Below are 19,761 nucleotides of genomic sequence, written 5' to 3'. Positions count from 1 at the left end.
GTAAGTCCTTTATCTATTATTTGCCAGTTTAAGAAATGTTCTAAGCATTGCCTCTTTACCTCTCTCTTCAGAAAGTCTGAGATTGGAATAAGTAGTTTCCAAGTAAGTAAGCGCAGGTCTGCAAATGGCTTTGCGGGGTGTGGTTCTCACGGAGTGCCCAGCTCTCTGTGAGTATCTCTATGTCTTAAACCACAGTGAGAACAGTGAGGTCTTTTGTTTTAAAGGTCAGGAAATTAGACTCATTATTTCTCAGGTCTGAGGTCCTCAGCAGAGCTAAAACATGAAATGGCCTGTCATATCCTGAAATACAAAGACTCACAGATGTAACACCTGTGTGTTCAGCTAGAGAGGAAAGAAGCTCTTGTATCAGATTCCCTCCTTTACCTGTGGGCCTTGTTCTTACACGTTCATAAATCACTGCTGTCAAATACATCATCCCCTCCTGTCCTAAAAGAGCTCTTGGCTACTGATATATAATATTGATGTGACATTGTAACAACCATTCCTACTAATTCAACTCCATCCCACATATTGTCAGCTCATCCCTGCTGTTTGCTAAGGATGTGCTGGGCCCCGAGGGAGGGGATATAAAGAGGAATAGACATACCTCACTCTCGGGTGCGCTTTTTGTAGAAGTCCCTGCTCCCTTTGCTTGTTTCTGCGCCGTGGGGTGGGTGGGAAGGGGATGCTGTTAGGAGAAGGGGGGCTGAAGGTGACCGCGCAGCGCAGAGTTCAGGAGGCTGCTCAGAATCTGTGAGACCACAGGGGAAGGGCATTCCCTGGCCACAGCCTCCCCAGAGAAGGCAACATGAACGCACGGGAAGTGTACGCAATTTAGAGTCAGGAAGATCTGGGTTTGAGTTATGACTCAAAGGGTTTGTGAGTCACTTAAGCAATGTGACATATGGTAAGACGTCCAATGCCTGCCGTGGGAGACGCCCCATTAATATTAGTCTCATTCCCTCCCTCCCCTCCCCATCCCAGCCCCTGTAAGCCACTCACAAATGCTTGCCATCTAGCTCTGAGGGGATTATGCAAAAAGCAATCTGTTCACTCAGCAAATACTTCTTGAGCGCCTACTACATGCCAAGCACTGGGAGGTTTCAGCTCATCGGATTTACATTCTAGTACAGGGACACAAGACAACAAACAGACACACACAACTTCAGGGAGAAGATGATCTGAGCAGGGTGAAGCCCTAGAGTAGAATTTAAATGGGGCAGTCAATAAAGGCCCACCACTCGAGCAAACCCTGCATGACGGGAGAGCTCAACCCATGGGAGGTCAGCAGGGCGGGGAGGCAGGGGGAGCTTGTTCCAAGAAAAAGGAATGGCTAGTAGAGCCTGCCGTGTTGAAGGAAGGGAGGAAGGCCTGAAGGCAGGCGTGAGCTGAGCTAAAGGAGAGGGGCAAAGATACGGAGGGAGAGGCAGCCAGTGGCGGAGCACGAGGAACTTCTAAGCTGGGAATGGAGGGCGGGTTTCATGTGAAGTCTGACGGAGACCCACTGGAGCATCTGTAGCAGGGAAGCAAAATGACTGGACTGCATTTCAAGGAGTACTGTGAGTTCTGTGCGGAGGGCACACCGTAGGGAACGGAACTCTGAAGCGTCGCCGTAATCCCCATGAGAAACACAGATGGTGGGAAGAGGAGATCTAGGGTGTGCACTGAAGGTAGAGCCAGCTACACTCGCTGATGGATCAGACAGATGCAGAGTGGGAGGAAGAGACCAGTCAAAGCTGTGGTTTGGGGTCTGAGCAACCGGGTCAGGGTGGTATGTTTCGTGACATGGGTGGGTTTGGGAGGAAAAACTGAGCTCTCTGTTGTAAAACTTCATGTTGAAGCACTAGTAGACATCCAAGTGGATTTCTAGTCAAGTAGGCAGTGTATATGTGCATCTGCAATTAATGGAGAGGCCAGGACTGGAGAGACTGATTTGGGTCTTTCAACCTGAGCCTGGATGCAGTGGGGTCACTGCAAATTGGGAAGAGAACAGGGCTGTTAGGAGAGGATATGGCAGAAAGACGGAGAAGGTGCAGCCAGTGAGATGTGAAGAAAACCAGGCGAAGGCGGTTTCCTGGATATGGAGGGAGGTAAGTATTGAAGAGAAACGAGAGGAAAACATACAGAAAAGTAACAAAGGAGCTGACAATTCTCCCCCACGTTTGGAAATGTGGACCTCATTGCGGGGAGAGTACAGCACGGTAGGATCTTGATGAAGAATGACCCCGTTGAGAGGGGACATTTGAAGATACAAGAGAGTGGACTTAGAGTAAGGAGAGAAGACTCCCAAGTGGAAACGTGTTTACAAGGAACAGGGCAGAGCAACCTTCTCACGGGGAGGGGGCGGGCGGAAGTCCGAGTACGCATGCGCACAGGTGCGTGGCTGTGGCGGCGGGGATGTGAGCGGGTCCCCTGCTGTGATTTTCTCAGTGAAGGACGGAAGTCATCAGTTGACCATGAGGAGTGGGGTGGTGATGCTGGAGGTTTCGTGAGACAGGAAAATATGTGCAAGTACTTCTGGAAAGAAGGAGTCAAGTCAGGAAATACAGAAGGATGGCTGGTGGTGCAGAGGGGCTGCTTGGGAGCTGCTGCCGTCCGTGTAGATCAGAACACCTGAGTGAGGGTAACCCTTCTTCACCCACAGTCAGCTGCTCAGACGCAGGTGTGCAGCGGAGGGAAAGCTGATTATACTTTCTGAGTTAGAAAAAAGAATAGGGTTCTTGCAGATAAGTGAGACGAGGGGGATAGAGGTAAATCCACTGAGGTTTTTGTAAAAATTTCTGAAAGCAGAACTCACCCCCACCCCCACCATGGAGAACAAGTTAGTAACGCCTTCATAGAAAAGAGAACACACATGAGAGTCATTGATGAATTACAAAAGACAAAAAATTATCTATAGGTTTATTCATTTTCTTGTATTGTTACCAAAAACATGAATTATATTTTTATTTATTTTTTATTTATATATATTTATTTATATTTATTTTTATATATATATATTTTTTTATCTTCTTTTATTCAATTAACACAGTTGTTTCTTTCACATCCTCTCCTTCATCAGCTTTATCCTTTTTTGCTTGTGTTTCTGGATGACATAAATCCTTTGAACCTGATGCTTTGGGCAACGTGGTCTTAGTTAAAGTGCCCTAGATAATTCCCAGGCTGTTCAGGAAGGCCGAGGGACTCTGGTTGGGTTCCCAACTGTGGCAGGTGTTAGTGTGATTTACAGCAGTGAAAACACAGACCTTTCTGCAGGTCCATCCTTGCAGACTGCACTCCAGCACAATCAGAGTCTCCCGGGTTTGCAGAGGAGCAAGTCCATGCACCTGCCTGCTGGCTAAGAAATCATTTCCTCACCTTGGTCTCCCTCTTCAAATCAAATCGCAGAAACATACCTGCTGTCTCACTCTCAGTATCTGATGGGACCCCAGGTGCTCTCCCTTCTTAACACCTCCCAGTCAGTGGTTCTCCCAAGCTTATAAATCTGCAACAGGATTGGGCTTTATTACCACCTCCAGAACTGCCATGTATAGCTCGGGAAACTTCCAGTTTACTAAGAAAAAGCCACTATTTAATACTCTCAGAAAACATGATTACAGATTTCTCACTGTCCTTTCATATTTTCTAACTGAAAAATAACAATCGTTCTCTGGCTGACAGTTTATTTCATAGTGGCATCTGGCTCTGGCCATGTTATGAGATTTCTCAAGCAGCAACGGAGACCATTTACTGAGAATGACTTTCTTTGGTAGGAAAATTGTTAGAAGGGAACAATAAATGCCGTACACCAGCCAACCAGTGCCATGGGGAACCTTCTTATTTCTCAGAATGTACCTAATGGAATAAGTAAGGAAAATAACCCTGTTGACTATTTACAGTGAGCTAGGCATTTTCTGTTATTTCCCTAAATCCTTAGTTTTAAGGCCCTTATTTTATCCTGACTTTATAAGTGGAGAAGCTGACGCTATTAAGGTTAAGTAAATTGCCTGAAGTAAATGGAACTTGCAAGTGACAGAGTCAGAATTTAAACTTGGGGCTGACTCTATCGATTTTGTTTTCCATTTCACCACACTGCCTCACCAAAATCTCAGAGAAATATGATAAAGTCCTTGCAACTTTACCCTCCTGTTGCACTTAACTATGTCTGTTAATGCAGAATGAGAAATATTGATCATTTTTTGTCTTTACAGGGAATAAATGGGAAAGATGGATTACCAGGTGCGCAGGTATGGAAAATACTGTTGAAAATAAATGTTCTAATGCAAAACTACATCCAGATTACCTGCCAGAGCTCCTGATCCAGCAGCTTGATGAGAAATCTTGGCACACAGTGATTTTTAGTGCTGACGTTTGTTTTTCAGGGCATCATGGGTAAGCCTGGAGAGAGAGGCCCCAAAGGAGAACGGGTATGTACATTCCTACTGTGATTGTTATTTAAGTCTGTCTCCGCAACTGCCCCCTCATTTGAGTTACACAGTTATGGTCGTAGACCCCCTCGAAATCTCCGCATATGAAAAGGCTGGGGTATTTGTGATCCAAGGTCTTCGCCAGGCATAAAATGGGACCATTCAGGGAAACAGGATCAGGGCGTATGGCAGATACCCCTACCTGGTTCGCCTTTATTCACAACTAAGTCTGGTTTGCTGTTCCAGTTTGGAAAGCTTCTATCAGCCTCCTGTCTCAGACACCTGTCCCTACGGTAACTATCACCCGTGTGTTCTTTACCTGAAGTAGGGTTTCTCCACCTCAGCTCTGTTACTCTCTGGGGCAGGTAATTCTTTGTCACAGGTGCCTGTCCTGTGCTTTGTAAGATGTTTAGCAGCATCCCTGGCCTCTACCCACTAGACACTGTACAACCAACCTCCCTCCAAAAATGTCTCCTTGCAACTCCAAATGCCTCCCTGGGAGCAGAGGAGTTGTCAAGACCCCCTGAGCTGGGGGAATAATACTAGGCTGAGTCAGGGGGGCTGGTGAGGGGCAAGAGAAAGACAAAGGGGAAATGAACATATAGAGCTACTAGTAATGCCAGTCACGACGTACGCTTTTCTTTTCATTGTTTTGGTTGTTGATGTCATTGTTGCAGCTTCCCATTCTCTTCTCTAAGGAACCTTAGCATTTTCTGCTAGAAATGGATTCATTCCATGGCAACATGTTCCTTGAGCATTGTTATTCAGAGGGGTTCTAGCGAGGGCTTGCGTGTGTGTGTGTGTGTGCGCGCGTGTGCGCACGCACGTGCACACACGTTCTTGTGTACTGGTGTCTAGTTTACTTATTATTACCCAAATAATCCATGCTAACTGAAGGAAACACAAAAATAGAGATAATATAAAGAACAAAAGCCTACCTTACCCCACTACACAGAGATATTTTGGACATATTTCCATCTCACTGTTATACATCATATACACGTTTGCTCAATGCATCGGTACAAGTGAATATATACTTTTCAAAAAATTGGTTCATACTGTTTCGTAAGTGAGTTCTTTCACCTAATATATGACGACCATCTTTCCATGTCAGTAAATCTAGATCCACGTGGACATTTTAGTGGCTATTTGTGATTCCACTGTTTGGATATACCTTTTCCAAGGTATTTGGAAAATACCCTGCCCCCTTTTCCTGGGTATTTAGGTTCTTTCTAATTTTCATGATAAAAAACCTTACTATAATGAACATCCGTGTGCCTAAAGTATAAATGATTTTAATCGTGTTTATTTTGCGCATGCTCAAAGTGTGCTAGTGGTTCTTTTCTTTCTTTCTTTTTTAATCTTAGTCATCTCCGATATTTCTCCAGATGCAAGCTGGGTTGATATACTTGTATGAGACATATTTTTATAACCAAGACAGTAGAATTGAAATTAGGTCCAACTGTTTTTCTTCTTTCTACATGGCTTCTTTCTATATCTCTTCATTTATGACCAAATAGATCTTTGTAATTGTTCATTCATTTTTATTATTTTTTAAATCAGGAGAAATAGAGTTTGGACTTCTGCAGAATAGTCACAAATAAAAGAATCATACAGTGAAACACCGGGCAGGTCAATGCACCATTCTTTCACATTCAGTGTGATCATCACCTCCTGGAACTGTGGAACTGAATGTTTGAAATGTGGTACTGAGACACCTGCTCAGTCACACACGCGTGTTCTCTCATTCACATTCTCCCTCTCTCTCTCTCTCTCTCTCTCTCACCCCCTCCCTCTTTCATACTCTCATGCACAGACACATACAGTAGTAGACACCTTGCAGGATCAAAGTCTACATTAACGAAACAACTTCTCAGATTCAGGCACATCTAATTTATTACGGCATCTTAATCAATGAATTCTCTTACAGTTTATTTACATTATTGAACGAATGACCTCAGTGATGACTCTCCACCCCAGTGACCTACTTTGAACCTTCCCACAGGCTCCCTTTCTCACCTTCCTGACTCTTTAAGATACACTGCGCACGCACACACTCACACACACACATACACATGTGCATGTAAAACACGAGCACAGAAACCAACCCACAGAAACTATTAAAGACCAAGCATATGGGAAAAAGCAGAAAAAAGGAAAAACATGATTTAGGAGAGATTTTGAGTGTCCTGAAGCTTTTCCGAGTGAAAACTTTCAGTGATGAAATCTTCTTAACCATCTTCCTTCCTTATTGAAAAGGAGACCCAAGCCTGAAGTGACAGCTACTGTTGACTTTCAAAACTGGCATCATTGTAGACTGGCACCCGGGTACAAGTAACATCGTCACTAACTTTGTACTGAGTGCTTTCCACGTGTCGGCTTGTTCTAGGCCCTTTACCTGAGTTAACTCACTTCTCAGCATCGCCTATTCAGTGGATACTCTTAATAACCCCACTTTAGGGAGAGGACGCAGAGTGGAGCGAGTTCGAATCACTTTGCCCCAGGCCTCACAGCTAGTACGGGCCAGTATGAATCCAGAACCTCTGCTTTTAGCCACAGCTAACGTGCTTCTAGAAGAGCTCATTCTTATTCATGTTTCTCCTTAACAGGGTGATCAGGGAATTCCAGGAGACCGAGGCCCACAGGGTGAACGCGGAAAACCAGGCCTTCCAGGCATAAAGGGAGCTATAGGTCCTATGGGGCCCCCAGGAAATAAGGGCTCCCCGGGATCCCCGGGGCACCAAGGCCTTCCAGGCCACCCAGGCCTCCCCGGCTCCCCGGTAAGTGGGCGAGGACCTCGTGGCTGGGACTGACCACGTGTCCCTTTTACAACAAGAGCAGTCATAAACCTTTCAAGATTAATATAATGAACCTAAGCTGGCTTCTACAAGGGTGGCAATAGCTGTCATTTATTTCAAGTTATGTGTGGACTCCCCCTCTTAGTACTCGCTAAACATCCCTCAATAGAGCCTCACAACTAACCTGGGAGGACAGGTGACCTGTCCGTCCGCCTTGACGAATGCAGAAGCCGAGTGCCGACCTGTCCAACGTCACAGTTATCCAGTGGGTCAGACCCAGGCCTGACTGACTCCAAGCCCACACTCTTCCATACTATCCACAATGTCCCCTTACACTACCCAGAAAGCACACGTCTGCTTCATGTTAACACTCCATTCTGTTGACAATCAGAACAACACATCTGCCCTGTATGGTGCTTTGAAGTGGAAACCTGTTAGGCCAAGAAAGAGTGTTTGGCTAAGGAAGCCCATATCCTTATGAGCATCGTCAGGAGGCTAGTGGATGGCCATTCCACGGAGAACTGAATCCGAAAATATCCACATCAGGAAGAAAGGGGAGCCCTAGCCTGAGGCCAGGGGGTTAAGGACATGCCGTCCTCAGATAGTCAGCCAGTTCCAGAGATCGGGCCGAATTGGGCGTTCCCACCATGTGCTTTCGTTTACCCACTCTGCCTACACTCTGCTTGAATAAAGCCTATACAGTGAACCCTCAGGGCTGTGTCAGTACGCGGTATTAGATGCATTCGTTCAAGTTCATTTGCCCCATAAACAGTGAACGTAAAATATTGAAATTGGAACTGTTCTGTCCCACAGAAATCATCACTTTATGAGTAACAACATACTCTGAAACCCTAACCATCATGAAAAATAATAGCTCCCTTTTAAAAATGTCAAGGTATTATAGTAAAACGTTACTGTTATAAATGTGAGATGCCATTTTAAATGTTAGGTTCTTTGTCGAATTCATGGAGATTTATTTGTCAAGGGGTTAAAAATTCAACTGGCGTCGTTTACCTCCTCCGCTTTACCAGATCCCGCAGCATTTTCTGTCAAGGAAAGGAAATTGCTTAATGCAAGTGTGCTTACAATGTGCAGATTGCAAATAAACTTCACCATGAAATGGGTAAAACTTGGTAAGTTTTATCCCATGAACAAAACATGCTAAAGACTCATTCAGCGTACTTGGAGTTCTCTTCCTTTGAAGATACATAATAAAATCAGTTAGATATTGACTTTACCAGTGTCCAGGGATTCGTTACAGGTTAAGAATGTGCCTGGGGTGGTCCCGTCATAACACTGGTTCAAATTACTTCAGAAAATGAAGTAATAGGAAATGTCTTTCCTAATCGTGTGAAATCTAATAGGAAGTATGTTCATATCGCTGGTTACGGTGCCGGCCCACAGCTTGTAAAGCACTGTAGTTATGCACTTCTTCCCAGCATTTCTGTTCTTTATTCACTTGTGCTAGGTTCTGCATTAACAGGCCTTTTTTCTCTCTTTAGGCTGATGTGGTTTCATTTGAAGAAATAAAGAAGTATATTAATCAAGAGGTTCTGAGGATTTTTGAAGGTGAGATATGCTTAATACACATTTCGGAAGTTTTCCCCCCCTCCCCCCTCCCCTCAGCTGTAGGGAGTCCCTCTAGCAGCGTTCTCCAAAGATGGCAGTGCAGCTGCAGCAAGCAAAGAATCATTTTTCCTTTTGTGGGGGGGGGGGGGGGGGAAGGTGAAGGGAGAAGATACATTTCTAAATGGTTTTTAAAAATCAAAATAATATTGCATGACATGTGAAACGATCAGAAATTCAAATCTGTGTCCACAAATAAAGTTTCGTTGGAGTGCAGTCCTACTCCTTCCTTTATGTATTTTCTCTGGTTGCTTTCATGCTGGACAGGAGGATTGAGCATGTGACAGGGACCGTATAGCCTGTAAATCCTTAAAGATGTACTATGCGACCCTTCGCAGAGAAAGTTTTCTGACGCCTGATGTAGATCCTTTAATAATGCAGCCTAAGATAGCATTCCTTAAAAAAAAAGTCTCCGTGTCACACTGTTGATTCATTTTGAGTTTTCAGGTAACTAACAACCCTCTATGTTCCTTATACGAACTTTTAAAAATCAGGGGTTTCTCATTATGCGCTGCGTTCATTTTTACAATGTTAAGTGTGTGGTTTTATGTTTCTTCTTATTCAGTTTCAAGTGATTGGTGTTCAAACATCATTCTCACCTGAAAATATCTTTTGGAATCTTGTCTCATAGGGCAGACTGGCTGACCCGCATAACTTGGTGTCATCTCTAAATTTCCTAGGCATGTCATCATTCTAATTGTTGCTAGAAATGTGGACTAAGGAGGGTTAGGGCTAAATGCCATTGCGTTTGTCCTGCTCGTTCGTAAATCATCTATGAATCTATGGTATTAACGAGTTCTGAATCCATACAGCTGTCTTAAAATCCACTCTACATCTCTTTACTTAGTCACAAGGATATTACATGATTTAATCAAATGATTTGCTAAACTCAAGATCGCGTCCCTCAACTGTGAGCTTATAAGGTGGGAATTATTTGTCTTGAGAAAATAAATCTACATTGGCTGGTGGTTCCCGCTTCTTTTGCAAATCATCCTTCCCTTGCTAAGCTAAAAATGCGTTGTTGAATTTTGCAAGCAGTAGGATTACAAGATGCCCTGATTTCCTCTTAAATCTTTCACTGCCAACATGGAGTTAGCCTCTCTCCAGGAAGCCCTGAATATTTTAAGCAGTAGTTAGATTTAGAGACCAAAAATCTCTCGGTGCTTGAGGGCACATCATCTTATTTCACGTGAGCACTTGAGAGAGAACAGATTAGCCCAGGGACTTTTGGTAGCTTCAGTGACAAAATAGAAAAAAAATGTTTTTTCAAAGGTCATGAATTCATGCTGTTGATTTCACTTCACATTGATCCCTGCGAAGTACCTTTACCTTGCTCTGACATGATAGTTTATTAATACAATTGTCTGCTCTTTTTTTTTTCTGAGCTACCAGTTTTCTCTTTGTAATTTTCGTTTTGCCCTTACATTTTAGAATCTCCTTTTATCACGTCCGTGATCTCTTATCTCAGGCAGCTTTAAGGTGGAGCTTCAATTTCTTAAAATACTTTACATAAAAACACAGAGTAAATAGTTCTGTGGTTAATTAGTCTAAGTTTTTAAAGGCTGGTTAAGGAGGTCAGAAAATATAGCCAGGCACTCTCAGAAAAACGTGACATGCGGAGATACAGGAGGTGTCCGTGTTGCAAGTCCTGGGGACACTGGATAAAGGCAGAGCCCTGGTGGCCTGCCCAGCAGGGGAGGCGCCACACGGCCCTCTCAGGCCACCAGGAGGGTCCTCCCAGGAAGGGCTGTCGGCCTCCTGAGGACGGAGGTCACGGAAGCTGGGCCACTCACGACCCATCTGTCCCACCCCCTCTCCCCCAGGCTGGTGAGGCCCAGTAGAGTGGTCAGTGCCCCCCGCAGAGGCCCCAGATGTCTTGGCGTCAAGACAATATTCTCAAGTGGCCCCGAAGCAAATTTTTTCCTGAGACTTCCAGACTCTGAGACTCCAAATGGGATCCCCCCTCTCTTTTTATCTCTGTTGGCCCCAGCCCTACAAAATCGTCTTCTCCCGAACAAAGTTGTACCTGGAACCCAGAATTTAGTTATTCGGCACTTTAGTTCATTTGTCCCAAGATTATTTCAGGTCAGTCCATGTCATCTTCCACTTCAAAGTCACCTTTTCCATTGCCTCTGAACACCATTTATAAAAGAGAAAAACAAAATCCTCCATTTTCACAAATCTTAGAGCTCCAGGGTCACAATTCTGCTTTTCGGAAAGTTTTCTCCGTAAAAGCCAAGATGAATTCTCACGTGTTAAAACAGTCACGGGCTCCAGTGAAGCAGCCCCTGTCTGCCTCTCTCTGGCTGAACCACTTCACAGAGAGCTGTGTCCGTGGCAGCCGATCGCCTCTGCTCCACTCACCCCTGCAAGTCCTCAGCCTCGAGAGGGATCCTCTCTGCTCAGCAGCCGCGGGTCGTCTGCGGGGCTCAGGGGAGTCCTGCTGTCCCGGGTCATCGTCCAGACCATAGCAAGGCCCTAGACCAGGCCCCAAAACTCAGGCTCTGCTCATGGAGGTTTCCAACCCCTCTGGGGATTCGCAGGCGACCCCGCTGACACAGCACTCCCACAGATCTCACACTTGGGACTGTCACCTGGGCCACTGAGCCCTCTTTCAACATCCTGGTGCCCTGTCCCAGACCCAGCATGCTGGAAGAAGGATGGTTCTCCACCCATCCCAGGTCCGGGTTTCTGGCAGATACAATGCACAGACATGCACCCCATCTAAAGTTGCGTTAGATTCTTGATTTGATTGGCCAAGAGCTCAAATCCTTGTGCATGCAAGGTGGCCACGCAGAAAGGGGACAGAAGCTGTGTGTCTCAGCTTAGCCCCTTTTTGTTTGATGAGGGCTCTGCAGCCGGATCTGAGAAGCTTCATTCTTGCTATGACACCCACCAGCCTATCATATTTGGGGATTTATATCACCCTGCAGGCAGGATTTACCAACCTGGGCAGGCAAGTGGACAAACGTCTGGCCCTCTGGGTTCTTTTTTTTTTTTTTTTCCCTTTTACGGTACGCGGGCCTCTCACTGCTGTGGCCTCTCCCGTTGCGGAGCACAGGCTCCAGACGCGCAGGCTTACAGGCCCAGCCGCTCCGCGGCACATGGGATCTTCCCGGACCAGGGCACGAACCCATGTCCCCTGCATCGGCAGGCAGACTCTCAACCACTGCGCCACCAGGGAAGCCCCCCTCTGGGTTCTTGAGACAAACTTGGAAGCGACAAGGCCATACCGACATCTGTGGGAGGACGGGAGGATTGGGGCTGTGTCCCTGAGCAATGCTTCTGCCTCTAGATTGCCAGGGCCAGGAATGCCCCTCACCTATGTTTTCTCCATTTTCCATACATAGTTTCATCCACATGTGCGTGAACATGTATGAATATGGATTATCCTGTCCTCTTGTTTCCAGGCTGCAACATCTCTACAATGAAGATAGTGATTTATGTATGTATTTGTATACACATATTTGTATATGTACAGTCTTCTCCTAGATACACATAATTGGAGACGTAGATAGTTTTTAAAAATAGTTTCCACATCGTAGTCTCTGTCTCTTCCAACCTGCATCTTTCTGTTTGTTTGGGTCTATCATTCAGCTTAGAGGGTTTCCTCAGTGCCAGCCATCCTTGGCCATGTGCTCATACAAGAGCATGGGTTCTAAACAACTGCTGGAAAGTTAGGAGTGAATGGTGGCCTTGCCAACAACGAGCTTTACCGTCGGGTAATCTGGATGGTTTTTGGGGGGTTTTGTTTGTTATTTTTTTAATTAAGGGACCCTCAACTTCACTGTCTTGAAGTCTTTCCTTGTATTCTGGTCAGATTCCCCAAAGGAAACACTTGCATCTCCTGCCGGGTTGCCAGCATTTGGGGAGCAAGGTAGGCGGATAGGGCAGTGGTGGCCTCAGCTCCAACAAGGCAATGCCCATTTCTTCTCCTTGTTTCCAGTAGGCAAGCCTGAGTCTCAACACAGTCTGGGGTCCCCAGTGCAGAGATGGTCTATTTACACGTTTCAGGGGATAAACCTGCCGCCTTTTGCTGGGATTAGGAAGGGGCAGCTAGGCAGCTGCACAGAGCAGAGAAAGGGATTTCTCAGATCATTTCTTAAACAGGCTTTCATCCAGTCCCCCTTATTTTAGTTCCCCTCCTTTAGCCCCACTTCCAGATGTAACTCCCGAACGTTTTAAGGATTTTGTGATTTAACACAGGCTGTTTCTCAGCTCCTGGTGTAAAGATTTGGTTTTCTTGAGTCTGCTAAGTCATCCACACTCTGTCATCTGGTTCTCAGCTTCCAAAGGTTAATGTCGTCTCCTTTCACATTCTCCCATTCTTGTGGTTTTATGCCTTTAAAAGTAACTTACCATTGTTTTGCAGTGATTCAGGAAAGAGTTAAAGCAGATGCATGTGTTCAGTCTACCGTCTTTACTCATAATAACATTTCAAAGCAACAAAGGTGACAAAGAATCGAGCCAGAGTTAAATGTAGCAATAACAACCCTTGGACCATAATGTGCCACGAAATGAATATGAAGCCACCAAAGATGCTGTTGAATTAACAGTTAGAATGAAACCAGAAAATCATTCTCAAGACATGAAAGGAAATTACTCTTCTGATATTTTTGCCCATTAAGAGATAACTGTATCTAATTTTTGCTTCCACATTTAAGAGATGTATGGAAAAAACCCAGAACATTGGAACCAAAAAGTGACTTACAGAACAGATTACCAAGCCTATGAGTAAAAGTTATTTAACCTGAAGGCTAAGAGGTAACAATATTATCAAGTAGATGACTGATTTCCCAAGGGAAATACTCATTAACTACTCTCTGTTTTCCATAAGGGGGTAACAAAAGGAAATAAGTTGACACTATAACAAGAAAATGGGCAATTAAACATTTGAATGGGCATTAGGAGAAAAAAGTGAATTTCTCTCTTTGAAAGTATTTACAAATTCTGTGAAATAGAAGGGAGAAGTGGGCCAGATGACAAACTTCCTTCTGGGTAGAATGTACTTTATTATCACATTAATGTTAATGTCTGCATGATATTAACAAGCCCATTCTCCAAGGAAGGCCAGCCATTGGTGTCGTTTGTTAGAATGACTGCTGTGGGGTTGCCTCAGCAGATGGCCTGTGTGAGTCTGGTTTACACAAGCTCCTCTCCAAACTCTTCAGTTTCCTGCCTCATTACAAAGCACAGCCAAAAACAGTTTAATTGACCAAAGATCCCTGAAAACAGAGGAAATGCAATTAAGAATCCAAGTCTTTACAATTTATTTACCAGCTCAGAAACATATTATTTAAAATTATAGAGCACTGGAGTATGGTTCAGAGGAGGTAATTACCCTGTGCTAAATAACTGTTTTTGAGTGTATCTTAAAGCTAGATAATTTACAGCTAGAAGTAATTATTTAAAAGAACTCTCTGTTTTGCTAAAAATATTTAAAAGCACCCGAAGCAAGTTACTTACAAATTCAATTCCTACATTAAAGAGGAAAACTAGTGCTATGAATATTTGTGTTTAGATATTGAAGATATTCAAAGAGGTATGTTTCAAATTAAGAAAACTTGTACTGAAATATATATCTATCTTTTAAGTGCAAAACAACAAATAATATGCAAAGTTTCAAACTGTGATCACTGAATTTCATATTTTTTTATAAAACACGCAGTTTACGATGTAATATAAAGATATTCTATCTAGATTCAATGTGATGATTTGCAAAACTATATATATTAATTGCAAATTTGTTTTATCTGTTGTTACTGGAAACAAATGTATTAACAGCAACCAAACACGCCCCAGGTGGAAAGTCAGGTAATAAAAAGTTTTACTGGAAAGCCGGTGACTTAATGTCACTCTTACGGATGACTCATCAGACCCTCATTGGTTTTCATCATCATTGTCAATGAATCCACATCAGAGATTCTGGTCCTCTGGGTACTGGCATGTTTCCATTCAGTTTGCTTTGTGATTTCAGAATGTGAGTGTAGGGTGATTACTCTTTTGTTTATTATAGCTAATACTCCACATTTGTTGAGGCTTTTCCCTTAATGATTCTATTTGAAAAGAATTTTGGTTTTATCTCCTAAACAGTGTAGGGACCTACATGTTTTTAAACAAAATTTTTATTGAAAGTCCATTGAAAAATAGGTTTTACTCAGTAGTAATTTGCTCTTTATCAAAAATTTGTAAAACATACACATCCTGTTTAAGCGAAAAGTGTCTTTAAAGTTCAACTAAGTGAATTAAACTGAGCGAAGAGACTGGAGAAAATTGAGGTAATTCTTTACAAGGTCTATATGGTTTGGCCCTTGTTTTTTCTAACTGGCAGCTATAGATTCTAATATGTTACTGTCATTTGGTTCTTAGTTGCAGAATAAACACTAATTTAATCAGTAAAACATTTTTCTAGAAGACTGGTCTGCACCAAACCTATGCTGAATTTTTCACATGGAAGGGTCATTTCTTACTACTTACTAGCTATATCTTTGAAAAATTGTTAGTTTTACAAGTGAAATCATTTGAATTTGCTTTTTAAAGAAAATAGGTGAAAAGAAAAAAAATGTGGTTACTTTTTTTTGTCATGGCAAGGATATGCCTTCCTCCAGTTTTCTATTTTAAATCTAGTTACATATATATTAGATTTCTTAAATATGAGCTATATAAAATATAAACAAAACAAGCAAGTTTAAATACAGAATCCAGTGATACATTGTATTTATCATGGACTTTGGGTGAATTTGCATTAATGACTACCAAAATTATCCATACAGTGGCAAAATATTGAAAAGGCTTTTGAGATGAAATTTAACTGAACAATAGTCTATGTGGGGTTAATAACCAAGAATTCTACAATAATAAGTGTAACCGTGGATTTGCTTATTCAAAAAAGTAATTCTGAGAATAATTATATAACAGATTTCTAGTCATAAAATAAAGCTTATTGGTAGTTAATCTTTATAGTGCACGGAGCTTATAAAAACATGGATAATAATTCTTATTGAATATTGAAATGATAATCTCTCTCTGCTCTCTCCATGATTTCTTTTTTTTTTTAACATCTTTATTGGAATATAATTGCTCTACAATGGTGTGTTAGTTTCTGCTTTATAACGAAGTGAATCAGCTATATGTATACATATATCCCCATATCCCCTCCCTCTTGCGTCTCCCTCCTACCCTCCCTATCCCACCCCTCTAGGTGGTCACAAAGCACCGAGCTGATCTCCCTGTGCTATGCGGCTGCTTCCCACTAGCTATCTGTTCTACATTTGGTAGTATATATATGTCCATGTCACTCTCTCACTTTGTCTCAGCTTACCCTTCCCCTTCCCCCTGTCCTCAAGTCCATTCTCTACATCTGCCTCTTTATTCCTGTCCTGCCCCTAGGTTCTCCAGAACCATTTTTTTTTTCTAGATTCCATATATATGTGTTAGCATACAGTATTTGTTTTTCTCTCTCTGACTTACTTCACTCTGTATGACAGACTCTAGGTCCATCCACCTCACTACAAATAACTCAATTTTGTTTCTTTTTTGGGTGAGTAATTCTCCATGATTTCTGAACAAGAGCACTTAATGCAGAAAATGTTAAAGGCCCAATGCAAAGCCCTGCTTATAGAGAATGTTTAATTTGGTTAATAATTTGACTTGTTTAGGAATTTTAGGGTGAAACTTTTAATTTATATTTTCATATTTACATTTTTTGGTGTTCATTTTCCAGACCCTTTAAATGTTAGGAGTTATTAATGCACCAGCGTCCTATGATGCAGAGTCACTTTTTTGTTGACCCTAAGCACTGACATTCGATGTACCCTGTAGGACACACTCACGGTCAGACAGCCGAGCTCACCCGAGGTAGCACTCTTACCCAGTCCTGCCTCCCCTCCCTGGACTTTCTCTTTAGGACCCAGAGGAACAGGGTTGGGCTCCAGGCAGCCTGGTGGATGAACAAAGGGCAGATGACAGTGATGTGTCCTTGAGAAGATTTAGGACGTATTCAGGTCATAAAGGTCACATCACTCCACACTGACAAAAGATTTTTAAATGTTCTGGATAGCTTGTCAACTTCCTGTAACGTGTGTTCTTAGTTTCAGCGTTTTCTTGAGGTTCACAGAAATGCACAGAGACTTTGCTGGTTTCACTTGGTCTGCAGTTGGCATTCCCTGGGCGCATACTCCTCGACAGCAATGCTGCGTTTGTCCCTTGGGCCAAATGAGACATCCTTCCTACTAAAACCTTGGCTGACTGATGGAACTAACTGGAAATCAAACCAAAAACAAAAAGAAAAAAAGAATAATATTGAGGGTGTATAACAGAACATTTTCTCTAAAAAGCATAAATTGTTGACAAAGTAAAGGATTAGCCCAGTATAGAAATTAAACAGTGCCATGAAACCATAATGAATAGGAAGCCAGTGACCCATCTTTTCAATAAATAAACTTCTCAATAATGCAGTTTTGTTCAAGGATATAAAGTGTCACATACCATATGAGTTATCTATTGCTGCATAAGAAAATATCTCAAAACTTTAGCGGCTTAAAACAACAGTGTTTGTTATCGTGCGTTTTCTGTGGATCAGGGACTTAAAGCGTCACTTACTTGTGTGGCTCTGTCTCGGCGTCTGTCATGAAGTTGCTTTCAGGGTGTCAGCCAGAGCTGACGTCCTCTGAAGGCTCAGCTGGGGCGGGAAGATCCACCTCCGGGCTCGCTCACGTGGCTGTTGGCAGGTGGCTTCAGCTCACCCCCATGTGGGTCTCTTCGTGCCCTCACGACGCGGCAGCTGGCTTCCCCCAGAATGAGAATCTAAGAGAGAAAGCAGCCAGGAAGCCACGAGGCTTTTATGACTTAGTGTCCCCACTTGCCTTTCTTCTATTCATTAGAAGTGAAAGGAAGTTCAGCCCACACTCCAGAATAGGGGGATTAGGCTCCACCTAATTCCATTTGGAAGGGAGTGTCAAAGACCTTGTCCACGTATTTTAAACCACCACACTGCACATTCACAACACTGCTGGAAAGTGGCTTAAATGTATTATAACAACCAGTTTTTAATATGAACCTGAATTCTCTCCTCAAGTCATTACCGGAGGTTAATTAGGCTCTAGGACAGCGGTCCCCAACCTTTTTGGCACCAGGGACTGGTTTCGTGGAAGACAGTTTTTCCACAGACCGGGCACGGGAGTGGTTTGGGGATGATTCAAGCGCATTACATCTATTGTGTACTTTATTTCTATTAGTATTACACTGTAATATATAATGAACTAATTATACAGCTCACCCTAATGCAGAATCAGTGGGAGCCCTGAGCTTGTTGTTTTCCTGCAACTATATGGTCCCATCCGGGGGTGATGGAAGACAGTGACACCCGACGTGTGTTGCTTATGTCCAGTCTACTCCATAAGATGCAGCTTAATTGTCACTTGCCACTCACTGATAGGGTTTTGATATGAGTCTGCAAGCAGTTGATTTATTAGGGTCTCTGTGCAGTCAAACCTCTCTGCTCATGATGATCTGTATTTGCAGCCGCTCCCCAGCGCTAGCATCACCGCCTCAGCTCCACCTCAGGTCATCAGGCATTAGATTCTCGTAAGGACCATGCAACCTAGATCCCTCGCATGTGCAGTTCACAGTAGGGTTTGTGCTCCTATGAGAATCTAATGCTGCAGCTGATCTGACAGGAGACGGAGCTCAGGCGGTAATGCGAGCCCTGGGGAGCAGCTGCAAATACAGACGAAGCTTCGCCCCGCTTGCCTGCCGCTCACCTCCTGCTGTGTGCCCGGTTCCTAATGGGCCATGGACCCCTGCTCTAGGGTATTGTCTTCTAGATGGGCAACATCTCTGAAGCACTGAAGGTTCTCAGTCCTCTGATCAACACAACTCATCTGCATCCGTATTCAAACAACTTTGTACAATCTGTTCTACTTGAACAATCAAAAAAATCTCTCCACGCTCAGACCAGTTGGTAAATTAGATGTGCTTAAATTGAAAACCAAGTAATTTTTTGTTGAATTTTATGTAAAAATATTTGAAAACTTTTGACATAAAAAGTATTTCCATAACATGCATATTATTTTCCCTTTCATCAATGAAGAGAGGATGGCTGTGTTCCTGTCTCAGCTCAAGCTGCCAGCAGCAATGCTGGCTGCCCAGGCTCATGGGAGGCCTGGTCCACCAGGAAAGGATGGGTTGCCTGGGCCACCAGGAGACCCTGGGCCCCAAGGTACGTCTTTGAGGACAATATTTGTTTACCAGCTCTTTAACTCTCAGTATTTATAACATGCTAATCACAGTTAAGGCAAAAATTATATCTATTTATATACATTACAAATATATATTAATATACATTAAAAGTATGTATATTAGATTATATATAATATATATACTTGGTATGTGTTTTATAAATTTATATAAAAATATGTATATATAATGATTTAATAGAGGATATCTTGTTAATATTTGATATTCTAGAAATAAATTTTTAATTCATTCCAGTTTAAACCTGACTGATAATTATCTGCTAATCTAAATGTATTTAATAACAATACTTATTATGACAATAACAGCAATAATGTGCTTATTTATCATTTATTATCTGCAAATTTCTAGTCATTTATGCCTCGCAGTTAATGTAAGTAGACAACAAGAATCTTAGTATCTTAGTATCTTAAAGAAACTGAGGAAAAAGTCTTAAGACCTGCTACTATGACTAGTGATTTGGGTCCAAAATATATTTTTGAGAAATTTTAGAATCCTTTTTCTTCTGCAAAAGTTGTGGATGGTAACTTCTGAACTAAAAAAAAAAAAAAATTCTCATGTTGTTTTTAAATTTTTCAAAGCAAGACTTAAATTGGCAAAAAAAAAAGTTGCTCCACTGATGATAACTTGATAAGAGACATGATCTTAAATGTAGCTTGGCTAGATTCAGCTGGCAA

General features: G+C 42.8%; 1 protein-coding gene across 1 annotated transcript in view; it reads left to right on the top strand.

The window, feature by feature from the left end:
• COL19A1 (collagen type XIX alpha 1 chain) overlaps positions 1-19,761 on the top strand; it is a 349,797-nt gene that overhangs the window by 325,043 nt on the left and 4,993 nt on the right. The window contains exons 44-48 of the mRNA XM_027093224.1: positions 4,191-4,226; positions 4,362-4,406; positions 7,016-7,186; positions 8,707-8,773; positions 18,921-19,049. Coding sequence (XP_026949025.1) covers positions 4,191-4,226; positions 4,362-4,406; positions 7,016-7,186; positions 8,707-8,773; positions 18,921-19,049 — 448 coding nt within the window. The remainder of the gene's footprint in view (positions 1-4,190; positions 4,227-4,361; positions 4,407-7,015; positions 7,187-8,706; positions 8,774-18,920; positions 19,050-19,761) is intronic.

This window comes from Aethalodelphis obliquidens, unplaced genomic scaffold (assembly GCF_003676395.1).
Source record: "Aethalodelphis obliquidens isolate GAN/ISIS:26980383/991018 unplaced genomic scaffold, ASM367639v1 scaffold3, whole genome shotgun sequence".
In the NCBI taxonomy this organism is placed as follows: domain Eukaryota; kingdom Metazoa; phylum Chordata; class Mammalia; order Artiodactyla; family Delphinidae; genus Aethalodelphis; species Aethalodelphis obliquidens.
This window is presented reverse-complemented; position numbering and strand designations above follow the sequence as displayed.